This window comes from Lucilia cuprina, chromosome 2 (assembly GCF_022045245.1).
Source record: "Lucilia cuprina isolate Lc7/37 chromosome 2, ASM2204524v1, whole genome shotgun sequence".
NCBI lineage: Eukaryota > Metazoa > Arthropoda > Insecta > Diptera > Calliphoridae > Lucilia > Lucilia cuprina.
Genome location: NC_060950.1, coordinates 24,329,983 through 24,346,709, shown reverse-complemented (window position 1 = coordinate 24,346,709; position 16,727 = coordinate 24,329,983). Strand labels below are relative to the sequence as shown.

General features: G+C 33.6%; 2 protein-coding genes and 1 long non-coding RNA gene across 3 annotated transcripts; 2 read left to right on the top strand and 1 right to left on the bottom strand.

The window, feature by feature from the left end:
- Positions 1–61: 61 nt before the first annotated feature.
- LOC124421319 lies at positions 62–1,915 on the bottom strand. Its single transcript, XR_006941575.1, has 2 exons — positions 963–1,915; positions 62–900 (listed from the first exon to the last, which is right to left on the bottom strand). It is a non-coding gene; the product is annotated as an uncharacterized LOC124421319 (long non-coding RNA).
- A 1,104-nt stretch (positions 1,916–3,019) lies between these two features.
- On the top strand, positions 3,020–4,109 carry LOC111679043 (60S ribosomal protein L7). The gene is made up of 3 exons (XM_023440530.2): positions 3,020–3,132; positions 3,199–3,841; positions 3,907–4,109. Exons 1-3 carry the CDS (start codon positions 3,125–3,127, stop codon positions 4,018–4,020), a joined length of 765 nt encoding a protein of 254 aa, XP_023296298.2. The 5' UTR covers positions 3,020–3,124; the 3' UTR covers positions 4,021–4,109.
- A 556-nt stretch (positions 4,110–4,665) lies between these two features.
- On the top strand, positions 4,666–14,164 carry LOC111679054 (WD repeat-containing protein on Y chromosome). The gene is made up of 9 exons (XM_023440541.2): positions 4,666–5,376; positions 5,441–5,769; positions 5,837–6,031; positions 6,409–7,121; positions 7,279–7,808; positions 7,874–8,072; positions 13,108–13,308; positions 13,374–13,548; positions 13,617–14,164. The coding sequence occupies exons 1-9, from the start codon at positions 4,701–4,703 to the stop codon at positions 14,058–14,060; spliced, it is 3,462 nt and encodes a 1,153-aa protein (XP_023296309.2). The 5' UTR covers positions 4,666–4,700; the 3' UTR covers positions 14,061–14,164.
- Positions 14,165–16,727: the final 2,563 nt, after the last annotated feature.

Below are 16,727 nucleotides of genomic sequence, written 5' to 3'. Positions count from 1 at the left end.
ACTACCTAGTAGCCAGTAGCATTTATCCCTTTAATAGTAAATCATATTTTTGGACTGATAATCAATATTTATATATTGTACATTTATTTGTACATATCGCTTATTTACTACAACATGACGTTACAATAAAATTACATACTTTGAATCAAATTGAAAGATTTCAAACCGAAAATAATAGACTTTTAATACCCTACACCACTTTAGGGGGGGTTCTACATCAATTTCCAGGTCTTGGGCTACTTCAACTGGATGCGTCCATAAATCCATTAAACTAGGTGTCATGAGGGCCCTGACCACATGCAGGACATTCGTTGGGGACGGCACGGTCTATACGTGACCAGTAGGCATTGAGCCTGTTGCTCCATCCCGGTCTTAGTTGTGCTCGAATTACTCTTGTTTTTTGCGGAAGGTTTTCTTCAGTGTCTGCTATGGGCGACCTCCAAGTACGACATTCATGCGTTATCCTGCGAATTTATGACATCTCTACGAATGTCGTTTAAAGCTGCCGAATACGAGGACTGATCCAATGGATTCTGCACATATCTGCATATGTTTTCCTAGTATATACGAAGATCCTTTCTGACATGCCTTGGGTTACTATCCAACTGTGTCTTTCACCTTATATTGGTCCGTGCTTAATTGGCGGACCATCATCTTTTGCATGCATTTACGTCAGTGAACATTTTATTAACCGAATTCTTCATGGAATTGTTTTTTTTTTATTTTAAACGTCACTCAGTATGTATTTTGTTGTTGTTAACTGCATGTTTGCACTCATTCTGTCTATAAACAGTGTTGCAAAAGTATCGTCAAATCAACAAAAAACAACAACCATACTATTGTGGTGTGTACCCAAAGAATCACTAAACATTTTGAATTATGATTCCAATACATCAGGAGCTAAGAAAAAATAGTTGGCTACAATAAATATTATTTGTGCAAAGTCAAAACAAAAAACGTACATACAAGGAAATGCAACACACTATCTCTTTTTCATTTTGTTATGTACTATTTTGTTGTCTCATTTCTAAACGTATATTATTATACAATCATGTATATTCTATCGTATACAGCGATTTCATTTACACTTTTTTCATTTAACAAAAACTCTTGGAATATTTATGTTTTATTTTGTATTTGTGTCATTAAACTTCCAAAATAAATTTAATACTTGTTAGATTTCATGTTGAACTGGTAGAAAATTTCATTGACGTGCTTGCCTATTACGATTTTAATAATTTCGATAATGTCCATCCAATGGAATTGTTTCATTCGTTATTTGGTTGTATGACAAGAGAGAAAATAAATTGTTTTTGTTTCTACACATGTATACCTAGTGAACATTTCGTGAAAGGCCATCTAGTCGTGTCTGTCAATTGAAAATCTCTAATAAGGTTTGTTTGCCATTGAAAATGGTTAATATTAAATTAACCGTATAAGTTAGTTTTACTTATTTATACTATGAAGGGCTTGGTGCCTTGTTGACCCTATCAATTTTCAGCTTCAAGAAGTAACTTTAATGTTCATTGTTATATATTGATAGTTTTTATTAAATATTCTTTTGTTTGCTGGGTTTAGCCTTCTTCCCTTTCAATGACGTTCAATTTATGCATAAGTTCGTGTACTTGTGTATTTCTTTTTGTTTGTTTACGTTTATTTGTATTGCAAGGGATTTACTTAATAAACATAACTTTTGGGATGTCACTTATTGTTTTGACAGATCCACTTGTGCTGATTTCTAGATTCCTAGTACAAATAGAGCTCGATGACTGTTTGATTATCGAGAAATCGACCGAACGGGACATATTTTTTTTTGCTTTCAGCTCTTCGGTTATTTTGCTTTCCATACATATTTAAATATAAAAAGCCGCTAAAATTGTATTTCTGACGTTAGAGTTTAAAAAATGAGTTTAAAAATTGAGTTTAATTTAATTTAGTTTAATTCACAAACGAACTTTTTGTGCAAATTTAGTGTTCAGACAGTGTGTCGAAACGAAAGATTTTATGTTTTAGGCAGGAGAGAAGGACAACAAATATATTTAGTTGTAAAAAATGTAAATAATAGTGCAAATTAAATAAGAATTTTCATAATTTTTAATTAGAGTGCAATTTCTGAAATTTTTATTCAATGTAAACAAATAAAATTTTTGACAATTTGGTTCGAAATTTATTTAATAATTAATTATGTTCTTTTGTAAGAAGTAGGGTTCTATAAATCAAACAATCGACTCGAAAAAGTCGAAGTCGTCTATTTTGTTCCAAAAATGTCGATAACTCGACTATCGTCTATGAAAAAAGTCTAAAAGTCGACTTTGTTAATAAAAGTCGGAAAGTCGAAAACTCTGAAAGTCGAAGAGTCGATAAGTCGAAAAAAGTCATAAAAAGTCAAGAAAAGTAAAAAAAAACTCGAAAAAGGTCGAAAACTCGAAAATTGTAGAAAAAAAGTCAAAAATAGTTGAAAATTTTAAAAAAAGTGGAAAAAACTCTAAAATAGTCGGAAAAAGTCGAAAAGTCGAAAAAATCGACTATTTATAAAATAAGTCGTAAAAAGTCGAAAAAAAGTCGATAAGTCTAAAAAAGTCAAAAAATGTAAAAAAGTCGAAAACTCGAAAATTGTAGAAACAAGTCAAAAATAGTTGAAAATTTTAAAAAAGTGGAAAAAACTCTAAAATAGTCGGAAAAACTCGAAAAAAGTCAAAAAATAGTCAAAAAGTCGAAAAAATCGAAAAGTCGGAAAAAGTCAATAAAAGTCGGACAAAGTCGAAAAAAATTGAAAAGTCGACTATTTATAAAATACTTATAGTCGAAAAGTCTAAAAGTCCACTTTTAATTAAATGAAAAAAGTCGAAAAATCGACTTTTCATAAAATGTAAAAAGTCGAAACGTCGACTTTTAACTAAATGAAAAAAGTCGACTTTTCGTTTCAACTATAGAACCCTACTAGATATGGCATCATGATTATTTACTACTATTTCATACAGCTCTGAGTATTTCTTTTATTTTCATTTGCCGTTTATAAAAAAACATCAGTCGCACGTGTTAATTTTTTTCCACAAAATTGAAATAATTAGTGATTTTCCTCGAGTTTTTATATTTTAAACGAATAATATAAATAATACAAAATATGGAAAAGTATAATTGATTTAATATACATACGTTTTGGCAAATATATATTAAAATTTATTGTCTTTTTTTTAGATATGCCGTGCCTAATAAACTGCCTGGCAAAACTGTCTCAGTTTTGACCCATCGCAAACGGCGCATTCTACAGGACAAGGCAACGCTCGAACAAAAAAAGAAGCTTAAAACTGAACGCGTAGCTAAAGCCAAACAACATCACAAGTTCCGTAGAGCAGAATCTTTTGTAATGAACTACCTTAAAGCAGAACGTACTGCCAACCGCATCAAGAGAACCGTAAGACGCAGTAACATCTGGGATACAAATGATAACGAAAAGACTAATCAAAAATTGTTGTTGGTAATGAGACATGCTGGCAAAAAGATATTCGATGAAACTACAAATAAAATCATGAAAACATTAGGCTTAAATCTTCGCCACAATGCGGTGTTTTTGGAGAACAACAAAGAGAATCAAATTCTATTGAAGGTGATAGAACCTTTTGTGGTCTATGGTTATCCCAATATTGGTACCATACGTGAATTGGTATTTAAGAAAGGTTTCGCCCGCATTAATGGCAAAAAGACAGCCATTCAGTCAAATACAATGATTGAAGAGAATTTGGGCGAAAAGGGCATCATCTGTTTGGAAGATATAATTCATGAATTGTTTACAGTAGGACCTAATTTCCAAGCGGTAAAAGAGTTTTTGTGTGCCTTTTTGGTAAGTTAATGAAATACAGCGGAAATTAGCAGAAAAATAATTTTGTTCGTTTACTTTTTTTATAGCTGTCAAGTCCCCGCGAAGGTTGGAAGAATAAAGTATCTGTACCTTTTAAACGTGGCGGTGAATATGGTGATCGTGGTAATGGTATCAATGAGTTAATAGCTCGTTGCATATAAATGTACATAATTAAGTTTTTTATTTTATATAAATGCTTTATTATAGAATTTTTAAATAAATTTAGTTTTTTAAGGTAAAAAATGTAAAATCTATTGGGGTTTCATTCTTAATTTTAGATAAATAGTTTATAATCTTTTAAACGGTTGTTTTCTATAACAATTGGTCCAAATGAACACGGAATTAGAGAACAAACGTGCAACTTCAGTTGGAGTTTTAATAGACTAGTAATACTGTATAGGCTGATCAGGTCTATCGACTAGTTTTTTCACTAGTTTATTGTATAGTATATTCTCTGGAATAGATAGATAGATAGATAGATATATAGATATTTAGATAGATAGATAGATAGATAGATAGATAGATAGATAAATAGATAGATAGATAGATAGATAGATAGATAGATAGATATGTAGATAGATATATAGATAGATAGATAGATAGATAGATTGATTGATTGATTGATTGATTGATTGATAGATAGATTGATAGATAGATAGATAGATAGATAGATAGATAGATAGATAGATAGATAGATAGATAGATAGATAGAGAAAATTCTAGGTTTTAATTCGATCAGCTACACTGTGCAACGTACTACATATATATTTTTTCCAATTTTAATAAAATAATAAAAGCTTTATGTCTTCAATTAATTGACAATAGTTCCTAGAATTCAATAATGAATAATTTTGAATATTCCGGTTCACAAATAGATCAAACCTTTGTTGAATATCAAACAATATCCTCGCAGTGCTCACTCAAACGAATCGAAAGACCAGAACGTCTGCACGAATGGCTGAAAACGCATGAAATCGAACATTTGCACAAGATTTTCCAGGAGAAACAAAAACTAACTTATGGCGAATTACGCGAAGTGCTCGAAAATCTTAATATTATCTTTACCGATATCGAATATAATCGTTTATTTTTGAAAATCAATCAAAATCGTGACTTTAAATGTGATTGGAATGAATTTATTTCATATCTTATTTATGGATTTCAAGAAGATGATCCTTCGAGTCAAAAGGAATCATTGATTTTACCAATATCAGCAGCTCCTATTGTCAAGAAATCGGAACATAGATCGGCTATATGTGCCATAAGTCTATTGAAAAATGTTTCCGATCTTCTAGTAGATGATGACGATGATGATGAGGCAGAAGCGGAAAAGAAAAAATTAGATGCAGATGTGGAATTAGATGAAGAGGCAGAGGAGGAAAAACGTAAAATTCAAAATTTAGCCATAAATGATACACCGGAAAATACCGGAATATGGATAACAGCCAGTAAGGAGGGTCAAATACGTTTTTGGACACCGCTATTAGAGCCTTTACGCAGTGGCATGTCGGAAAGTAGTAGGTTCAAATTAAAGGAATATACATAAATAGTATGATTAATATCACATTGGTTACTTTATAGTACATTTGAAAATGCCCACATGGATTTTATGTATACAAGCATTATCCGATGTTGGTATTGTTTGCACCTCTTCCACTGAGAGAGAGTTGCGTTTTCATGAAACCATAGCTTCTACGTTTATTTTACGCGTAGTCATACGTAGCATGCCATTTGCAGTCTATCGAATGTCCTATAGCTTTCATCCAAAAGGCAAACGCAACTCACGTCTTATATTGGGTGATTATGGTGGAAATGTACGAATTTTAGAATTTACACCACATCTAAGGGGACCGTTTCAATCGAAACCAGGAGCAGCGTTGATAGACGTTTTCTGGAGCGATATTTTAAAGGTGGAAATCTCTTACTTTTAATGGTAGCCCAGTATTTTGTACTAACAATGTGGTTTTAACGTTTTAGGGCAAATTACCTTTATTTAGTACTCGTGAATATTTGAATATTCACAATGAAATTATTCAACAGGTATTTTATTCGATACGTTTAAATTCGGTGTTTGTGGCAGCTGAATATCGTAATACTAAAAAATATCGAGGTCGTTGTCCGGGTTTGATAGTGGCCAATGGAGATGATAAAACAATATTTCGTATACCATTGGTAAGTTGAATTCGTAATGGATTAGAATTAAATATAGCATCGACCCTTATTAATTGAATCTATTTAGGATTCAATACATATATATATATATATAGATAGATAGATAGATAGATAGATAGATAGATAGATAGATAGATAGATAGATAGATAGATAGATAGATAGATAGATAGATAGATAGATTGATAGATAGATAGATAGATAGATAGATAGATAGATAGATAAATAGATAGATAGATAGATAGATAGATAGATAGATAGATAGATAGATAGATAGATAGATAGATAGATAGATAGATAGATAGATAGATAGATAGATAGACAGATAATTTGAACAAAAACTGTGTTTTGATTTTCTTTTAATTTTGTAAAATTTTAGGGTGTTACCACTTTCTTTGTGGACGAAAAGAATAACATTGTAGTAACAGGTGGTCCCGATACGTTTGTACGCATTTGGGATGTTTATATATCGGCCGAACCTTCGGGCATATTAACGGGACATAATGGAGGTATTGTTATGGTCTTTGTACAACCGGAAGAGAAAAAAGTTTATAGCGTAGACTATCAGAAAATCATAAAAGTTTGGGATCTTACCGAACACGTTTTACTACAAACTTATGGTGACTTAGTAAGACTTATACCAGCCGAAACTGATTTATCATATTACTACCACGCCTTCCTCAGGATACTTTTGGTAGGAGGTCGTAAGCTGATTGCCATTAAATGCAATCCACGCGTAAGGGTTGATCTAACAGATGGCAATACTCATGCTGCTCCCGTGTCGGTAGTTTTATATAATCGTCTTTTTAGAAATATAGTCACCTGTGGATTGGACAGTTATATTATTGTTTGGGATCCCTGGACGGGCAGACGTAAAATTATTATCAAAAATTGTCATACAAAACAATTGTATGGTGAACATATTGATATTGAAATAACTGCGGCCTGTTTTGATCCTTTGGAACAGTTTTTACTTACTGGTGCACGTGATGGTTCCCTTAAGATTTGGAATTATAATAATGCTGTGTGTATACGCAATATGAGTATAAAGGCAGAACATGAGGTGACGGCAGTAATTTGGGTTGTTGAAAGGTAAATAATAGATAATCCACATCATTTATAAAAGTCTATATATTTTGGAAGATCAAAATATAAGAAAGTATATGAATGTTTTTAGTTTAGACTCTAAACTTTAGAGATACAATTTTTCTTAAAAAGTCGCCAATTGAAAAATGTTTTAATCTCTTAGAATTTTAGCGGTGGGCTGGGATAAACAAGTCACCGAATTTAACGATGTTGAGGGTCGTGAATATGGTGATCCCAAGAAATGGCCCATGTTTCATTCGGACGATATAACATGTGCCGATGTTAAACTGGGCGAAGGAGTTGTTACCGCAACCTATTCAGGAGAATTAATATTTTGGACACTTGAAACCGGCCAACCGTATAGACGTTATAGCGTCTCCGAACCTAACGAATTCATTGAGTTACAATATAACCGCAGTTCTATTGATGACGAGGAAAATCGTAACAAAGAGGCCCAACGTATTAGTAGTATATCAGTATCGCGTTATGTACGAAAATCTATTTCGGAAAGAATTCGAGAAATAAACAAACGAATGTCTAAATGGACTGCAATAGACGATGTAACTGATGAAGAGAGAAATTTTGTTGGACAGAGATATACCTTAACGCCCATACTGAGTGCAGGTCAAATATTGCCTATGTCTGTGCAAGCGGTATTATTTCTACAGACCCGTCCCATGACAAAAGAGCATGGTATATTTTAAATTTAGTTTAATATTAAAATCAGAAATGGTGCAGTTTTTACCCCATTATTACAGGTAGTGTTTTTGTAGCTTTGGAAACGGGTATTATACAAGTGTATTCGCATCATCAACGTGGTGGTTATTTGAGTAAATTTAATGCTATTCATAAAACTGGTGATTGCATTTTGGCTATGTCCACTGATCGTAAAAATCGATATTTATTTACTGGCACTGCTTTGGGTTATATAAAAATTTGGCAAATACAAAATTATTGGTAAGTAAATTTAGAAAGACTGATCATATTATGGGATACTTTTTCTATTTTTGATGATTATAAGATTATGAAATGGGTTAGGTTGACAGGAGGATATATACTACATCAAATCCGGGCCTGTTGTGAAAAAATATTAATAATTTTTTTTCAGTGTTCAGAGACTCAGTTTCCTGAACGTAATTCCTAAGAATTTTCCAATCAGTGTTAATCAGGAATGTTATTTCCGGAATAACATAACTTCCAAGATACTTACCTAGATGTGCTCGTAATCCTGTGTGTCCACTCAGAATACGTATTATCATACTTACCTCAGACCTGCTGATTTTGAGGAGATTTTTCGTCTTGCTCTTATCAGGGTCACCCCATAGGATCTTTGTAGTTCTACCCACAGTTTCTTTATTCCAAGAGGCCTTATTGGAATCTCTTATCCATATTTTTAGTTCGGAATCCGCACGTCCAATTTTGCATAGATGTGCTCGTAATCCAGTGTGTCCACTAGGAATATGAATATTTACTTCAGACTTGCTCATTTTGTGGAGAATTTTTGTCTTGCTCACATCAGGGTCACCCCATAAGATCTTCGTGGTTCCTTCCCCTATTTCATTTTTCCAAGAGGCCTAATAGGATTCTCTCGCCCATATTTTCAGTTCAGCTTATGTTGCGTTGAATAATTTTGCATTTGTCAAGTTAACTGCCTCGAGCTCCCTTCCCTTTAAATTTATTACATTCGCCATTTCGTTACCGACTACTCCCGAGTGGGCTGCTACCCATATGATGTGAACCTTACCTCTGGGAGAGTATTCAGTTAAAGTTTTTTACAATCCAATACGGTCTTAAATTTAGTTCTATCACCTGATATCGCGCTAATTGGCTTCTGGCTGTCACCATATTTATTCTAATCCAATTTACGCATTCAATTATTGCTCGTACTTCTGTCCGGAAGCTTGTGTTATGATTTGCTTCTGGATCTTGAATATAGAACTTCAACCCCACTTCTTCCACCAATTTAGATCCATCCGTGTAACAACGGATTCTTACTGGTATTTTCTATTCTATTCTATAGTTTCCAACATATTACGTTCAGGCACGTCCGATGATTGTGTATAACCTTCCAATGTGTCCAGTATAAATTGATGACGTGTTCTATAATCGCTTTTGGCCAGTTCGCTTAAAGTAAAGAGCCGTTCGTTGTAAGCGCCGCCTTATATCTTAAATATATTTCAATAAGTGGAATATCTAGCAACGTTTCCAGAGCCTTGGTTCAAGTAGTACACATGGCACCACTTATACCCAAGCAGCATGTACGCTGAACTCCCTGTAGTATTCCGGTCGAGGAAGCAAGGTTCGGTATACGTAGATTTGGTTAGAAACCCATATCTATTGATGAGAAAAACGCAACTCTATTTTTAAAAATCCGTTGGCGACGTTATTGATATTTTTTAATATAAAAATTGTTCAAAAACAGATTTTCTGAAGAATGCTTTATAAGGGCGATGGGGTTAAACATGGGCCGATCCTCGAAAAATTTGATGAAGGATTTATGTCTATATAAAAGTTATTTTATATAGACATAAATCCTTAATATTACAGCAAACTCATTTATACCGATTTTTCTGCAGCTTACTTAAACGTAATATATGTTATTATATAGTCCTCAACTTCTGTTTTCTAAATCCGTGAAGAAACTTAAAATCGGTTTAGATTCAAATAAGTTATTGACTTATAAGTACTTAAAAGTTGGAAAAAGCTTTTTTTTTATCCATAATTCAAGATTTTGGAGTTGTTTGACAAATTTCAAAAACATATTTTTGTTCTACTCGGAGCCACCCTTCACTGTGTTAAGAAGTAATGAAGAAAAGTTGTGCAGATTATGAACAACAACAACAGATTATAGAAAAGTTCTAATCTGAATACCAACAACATTTCTTAAAAGACAAAAAGATATTTTCTATTGAAAAGTTTTTCAAATTAAGTACCATTTTCGGGAAATTGTGAAAATCGTAGAAAAATTGATTAGATTATAAAAATCTTTTTCATAAAAATTTGATCAAAACTAATCTATAGAAGAGTTTAATAGATTTTGAAAAATTTTCTATAGAAACTTTAATCAGATTTAAGAAAACTTAAATAGAAATGTGGATAATGTTCATAATTTATTTCCTTAGAAAAGTTGATCAGATTATGAATAATGTTTCTATAGAAAAATTAATGTGATTAACAACTTGACCAGATTTTGAACAATTTTGATCTGAGTGAGAACAACTTTCTTATAGGAATGTCCATAGGAGTATACACACCTTTTTTATGGAAAAGTTGACTTGTTTATACTCAAGTATTTAACATTGATCTAAATTTGGACAACTTTTGAATAGAAATGTTTAACAGACTATGTACAACTTTTCTATTAGAAAGTTGATCAGATAATGAAGATCACGAGGATATTTGGCCCGAAAATATGAAGTTCGCCTAGAAAAAAGTTAAACAAAATAGAACATATTTATAGGGCGCCTAAGAAAAACTTCTAATTCCATCAAATATGAAAAAAATTCATACATCATTATGGGGGGAGTTTTGTCACGACATTTAAACATAAATGAAAAATATGAATATCCATAAAACTTATTAAAATTAGGTTTGCATGTTAGTAAAACGAACTTTGTTTAAAGAAACTTTTTTTGTGAAGAAAAACTAATTTTAATCAACCACAAAATAGACATTTGTAAAACAAGACTGACTCGGTTTATTAAGAAGTTTGCAAAAAAATAAATAAATAAATAAATAAACTCATAAAAATAAAACCAAATTATAATGACATGTTTGATGATGATGGTACAAATAGTTTAGCAAGTTTATTATTGGCAAATACCTGTTGAAGTTAGCTACAGTGTGGAAATTATGAAAGATTACAAATTAGAAGTCAAGATAGTGCTGTATATATGTTTAGATATAAGACAAATACAAATATTTCTTTTGAATTAACTGCCACCATTTACACACTTTTTATACCCTTTACCTTCGTGAGAAGGTTATATATAAGTTTGTCATTCCTATAATATAATTTCCGACCCTATAAAGTATATATATTCTGGATCCTTATATATAGAGGAGTTAATTAAGCCATGACCGTCTGTATGTATGTTTGTTGAAATCAGTTTTTAGAGGACCTCAGATATCGGCGAGATTCGAATCTTCAATAATTTTGTTAGACATGCTTTCGGGAAGATCGCTATTTAAAATCCAGATTAGACGAGAACAAATCAATAGGAATTTTTTCGTACTTTTTCGTTCTACATTCAGGCATGTTGAGCCCGAATGTCGGAGTGTTTAACATAAACACCTGACATAACGGCATCATTTCACGGTGGTCTTTTTCATCCACTGGGTAGATGTGACAACGGTCCACCATCGCCCCTGAATCCTGTAAATGGATCTGCCGGTCCATGTATAAACTCTTGCTGAAGTACTCTATCTAATCTCTTGCCATAGTAGCTCCGTTGCGGAATGACAGGCTGTATAGGCTCAAGCTCAATGCACACCCCGACATGGAAAAAGCAATCACTGGTCTAAAGTCAATAGAAGAGGGCGACGAGTGCCAACTTCAGGTGAAATAGATCTTCCGGTTATACCGGAGGATGACCACCCTTATCAAGCCATGAAAGATAGTATTATTTAAAATGCAATCCCCATCATCTAATGACCCATTTCAGTGCATTCCTTAACCTCTTTAAGCCCGCGCAACCACAATACTGAGGTAACTCTGTTGTTTTGGCAACAGTACTTAGAGACATATTTGGTAGTCCGAAATACCCAACACAATGGATCAGAAACCCTCTTTTACCGATAGTGTGAAAAAGGTAATAGGAATTTCCAAAGTCAATAATTTCCAATAATTGCCCCGATAAATAGTCACGTATCAATATATCCTGTTGAGAACAGCACCGAAGATTCCCCGCAGCATAACTAAATCAGTACTAATCTCCAATTTATGGATACTTTCCTGATCGTTAAACAATTTATTGCATCAGTTCCATTCTCATGATCATTCTACGGGATGACAGGCAACCATTGATTATTAACTTAACAATATACCGGCGTCCCTACTACACGACCGGTAAGAAATACCGATCGGGTTCCTGAATCCAGCATATGCTGCTTTGTACGCAGACCTGTTCGAAGAGAGAATTATCCAACCTTTTAGGTATAGAATATATCTGCCCTTAAACCAACATTCTCTCTTCGCGATTTTGGCTATTAAACCACAGCCACTACATGGATCCTGAAGGAATCTCAACCAACTGATCAGCCAGGACAGGTCCTGCGGGCAACTGGCCACCCGTAGTACCAGATTATGTCATTCCAAGGAAATACCGAGGATACATTTTATCATCACCAATTTATAGTCCAGACCCGGGATTGCATTAACACCAAGGTGGAGATTTCACCAAGGTAACATGCCCTCAGGGGGAGCATGTTGAGCCCGAAGTAAGAGATGTAAAAAATAAGTTTTTGATACCGACTGTTTTTTTAACACATCATTGTGAAGGGTATATAAGATTCGGCGCAGCCAAATATAAAACTATTACTTGTTAGACTTAAATTCGAGATATTTTCGAGTTTCTTGGATAGTTATGTGTACAGATCGAAATTGCAAAAAACTCCACAACATCGATGGGTCCTAAAGGAATATTGGTCCCTATTTTGGATTTCAATTCGAATCGAATTTTTCTTCGTTTAGCAACTTTGGTATTCTACATTTTGATTCGACTCTCTCATAAACAACAACTAACAAAAACGTAGGTACGATCGTAATGCTGAATACACACATTCGTAAAGCATTGAAACGAAATGGAATTGCTTCTTCTTTTTCTCACGATTCAGTTTTTTCTTGGAATACCTTTTTTCGATCGTTGCGTAACTCAATGCGTAATCGAAATGCAGAATAGAGACGATTAAACTATATACTAAAACAAAACATCTTTTTTGTATGAAACCTAAACAGTCACACTGTTAAAAAATTTCAAATATTTTTTTTCAGCATACCAGAAAAAGAAAAAGTTAAATTATGCATGCCCATGCTACGATTACAATTCATATTTTTGCGCAATGATAGATTTCTAACAAGAGCCAAAAGAGCAGTACGTCGTCAGCCAGAGCCTTTGTTAGTTAGCTCCTATAAAGGACACAATAAAGCCATCAATTCGATAAGTTTTATCAATTTGCCAAAAATATTAATAACGTAAGTTTATATATCAAAATTTTGCAATGATTTCAAAAAACAAACTTCTGAAATGATTATTTTAGAGGTAGTCATGATTGCTCGTGTCGTTTGTGGTCTTTAGGTGGTCGTTATTTGGGGACATTAGGCACACCATTGCCCTGGATGAAACTATCGCCATTCGAGCCAGTTGAAGAATTAAATACACGTTATCGCATGCCTCCCGATATTAAAAAAGTGGCCAGTTCTACAACTATGAAAGTACAAATTTTGTTTTTTTTTTACAAAAACCTTTAACAGTTTCACACAAATTTTCTAACAAATTTAAGGTTATTACTGGTGAACAAAAGGAACCCTTTAAAATGGTTTACGATGAAACACATCCAGAAATCATGGACGACACCGCCGTAGAGGAAGAAACTTTACGCATGTTTGGCAAACCATTACGTGAACCAATTTTAGGTAAACATTTCGAATTACCAGGACGTAGTGCTGTAGAACAACATATAGATTTGGATATAACGGCTTCTTATACGCCAGTTTACACTCATTTAAAAATACATGAAGCCAATGATCTGGAAAAACCCTCAACACCTCCCACTATTCGACGTTTAGCCAGAGAAAGTTATATGGATTTTTATAAGCCTATAAAAGCTGATAATGATCGAGTTAATGCGGAGAGTTTAAAGGATGAAAATTTGTTGAAATCCCGACGCTGGTCAGGTGCTAAAACTTCAATTGGCTTCAGATCGAATGAAAAACAAAAGAAATAATTGTTAAATTCTGAAATTGTTATTTAAATGCGAAATATTTTCCTACTATATTTACACTGTTATATCAAATACTCGAAATAATTTCACTATAATTTCCCTTTAAATTTAATAGATTTAATAGATTTTTAAGGAAGTATTCTGGAGATAAGTATTTAAGAGATCTTCCTGCTAGTTAGAAAATTGGAACACAACCGGTGATGTTACACGTTGGTTGTCAGTGAAATTAAATGACAATACACCGCACCCAAACTCTACAAAATCCAAAGCAAAACGTCGTTATTGTTATGTTTCTTCTATTGGGATTTGTTACGCATAATATTTAATGATGTTTTGCAGATTTAATCAGAACTTTGTCATATATGTGATCATGTAGTAGAAGTAGTTTTTATACCCTACACCACTTTAGTGGGGAGGGTATATTGGGTTTGTGCTGACGTTTGTAACATACAAAAATATTCGTCCTATACCCACCTTAAAGTATACCAGCCGGCTTAGAATCATTTTCTGAGTCGTTTAAGCTATGTCCGTCCGTCCGTCTGGCTGGCAGTCCATGTAAACCTTGTGCGTAAGGTACAGGCCGCAATTTTCAAGATAATAGGATGAAATTTGGCACACATGCTTCTCTTGGCCCAAGGACGAAGAAAATGGTTAAAATCGGTCCATTATTTCGACTAGCCCCCATACAAACGTACCCCCCAAATATGGCCTTTTGGCTTATAATTAATTTAAATGATCTATTATGTTAACAAAAGTCGACAAAACTTAGTTTTATAGAACTTTAAATGACATTACCAATTTTTGTAATGATCGGGCTTCATTTGACCCTATCCCCCATACAAACTCCCCTTGACTTAAAGGTCAAAATTCACTTACAAACACTAATAACACTTTTAAATTCTACATAATTAATATTGAAGAAGACTTAACTCCCCCTACCAAAATTTTTAAGGATAGAGCCATATTTTGCCCTTTGAGCCCTCTTAAAAAAATCTCTTTTTTTGCCAGAAAAAGTAAAAATATTTCGAAATAAAGTTAAAAAACAAACCAAATTGCTTTATTTTTTTAAATAATTCCTAATTTTTAACATACATACTGACTGGTGTAGGGTATCATATGGTCGGCTACGCCCGACTATACATTCATACTTTTTTAAAATTGATTTTGTCTTAAATTCCTTGACTAAGTTTAAACAACAAGGAACCTGATTATTTCGAATATTCCGGATCTTAAATCTAGGGGGAAACTTGCAAAGCCTGATAGAACTCTAACATTGTACGCCCAAAAAACTCATTGAGGATATTCTAATAATAACCTACAATATGAATATTCTTTCGTAGGCCAAGAAATTTCCTAAGGCAAGTGCATATTGCTGCTACATCTGACCCTCATTCACTAACGATTGCACAATTATCACAAAAAAAACTTTGCATAATTATACACAACTTCCGAATTAGAAACAAGAGTTATCACACTCTAGCCGTCAGCATTTACGGCATAGACCAAGGAAACAATGTTGGAAAACTACACGTTTATTGATCGCTATGTGCTCTTTAATTACGCCACTCTAGTCTGGTTACAAGAAATTGTAGATCGATTTAGTGACTGACTCTAAAATACCGACTCCAAAGTCATGTTGCAGTTCCTTAAAACTTCAATTTATTTTACGTTCATTAGTGTTTGTATTTCGGGCGCCGTTATCACATCTGCAAGTACAAATGTCAGCTGGAAATGGTAGTAGAATAGAGGTAGAAGACAGCAAGAAATGAAGTGAGCCGCGCTTGATACCTTCTACGTTTCTAGGAGCTTTCTATTTGCATTGTATTCTTAAAAGATGTTACGTACAGTGATGCAATTTCAGAGAAAACTTTTCAAATTTACGCAATCGTCTGACTGCGAATAGATTACTAGCAGAAATGTAGCGACTGATATGGTCACAGTTTTTGGGAAGTTTTGCTAGTTTCATGTTTTAATATAATGTGTGTTTTTCTCAGTCTATGAACTCCTAGTGAAACTAATCACCTCTGCGAGTACATTGCTTTTGAAAGGTTTGATAATAGAAGATATTATGGATAGTATACCGCCGGGAATGAATTGACCGGTTGTTATGATGTTTCTGAACGGTGTCGGAATATCATGGAAAAATCCTAGAGAAACTTTCCTGCTGCGTTTACAGGAATGTAAGCCTAGAAACCCACCGGGAATGACGCGCAAAGGTGATAGTGTATTAGTATTTCCTCCTTGCTTTGTTGAGTATATAACAGTCATTGGAAATGCGATCTCCACTTTAGTTATATTACATTGGCTTTCAGAGACCACAAGATCTCAGAGAAACTAATCATGATGCCGAGTACAGTGTCTAAGATGAATTGTGGTTAGGAATGAATTGACCGGTTGTTATGGTGTTTCTTAACGGTTAAAAAATTCTAGAGAAACTTTCCTGCTTCATTTGCAGGAACGTAAGCTTAGAAAACCAGCGGAAATGACTCGCAAAGATGATAGTATATTAAAATTTCCTCTTTGCTATATGTCTTTGATTAGTATGGAACAATCATTGGAAATTCGATCAGAAAAATTATAATCTCTTCTTTGGTTACATTACATTCATTGGCTTTCAGAGATCACAAAATCTCAGAGAAACTAATCATTATGGCGAGTACAGTGTCTAAA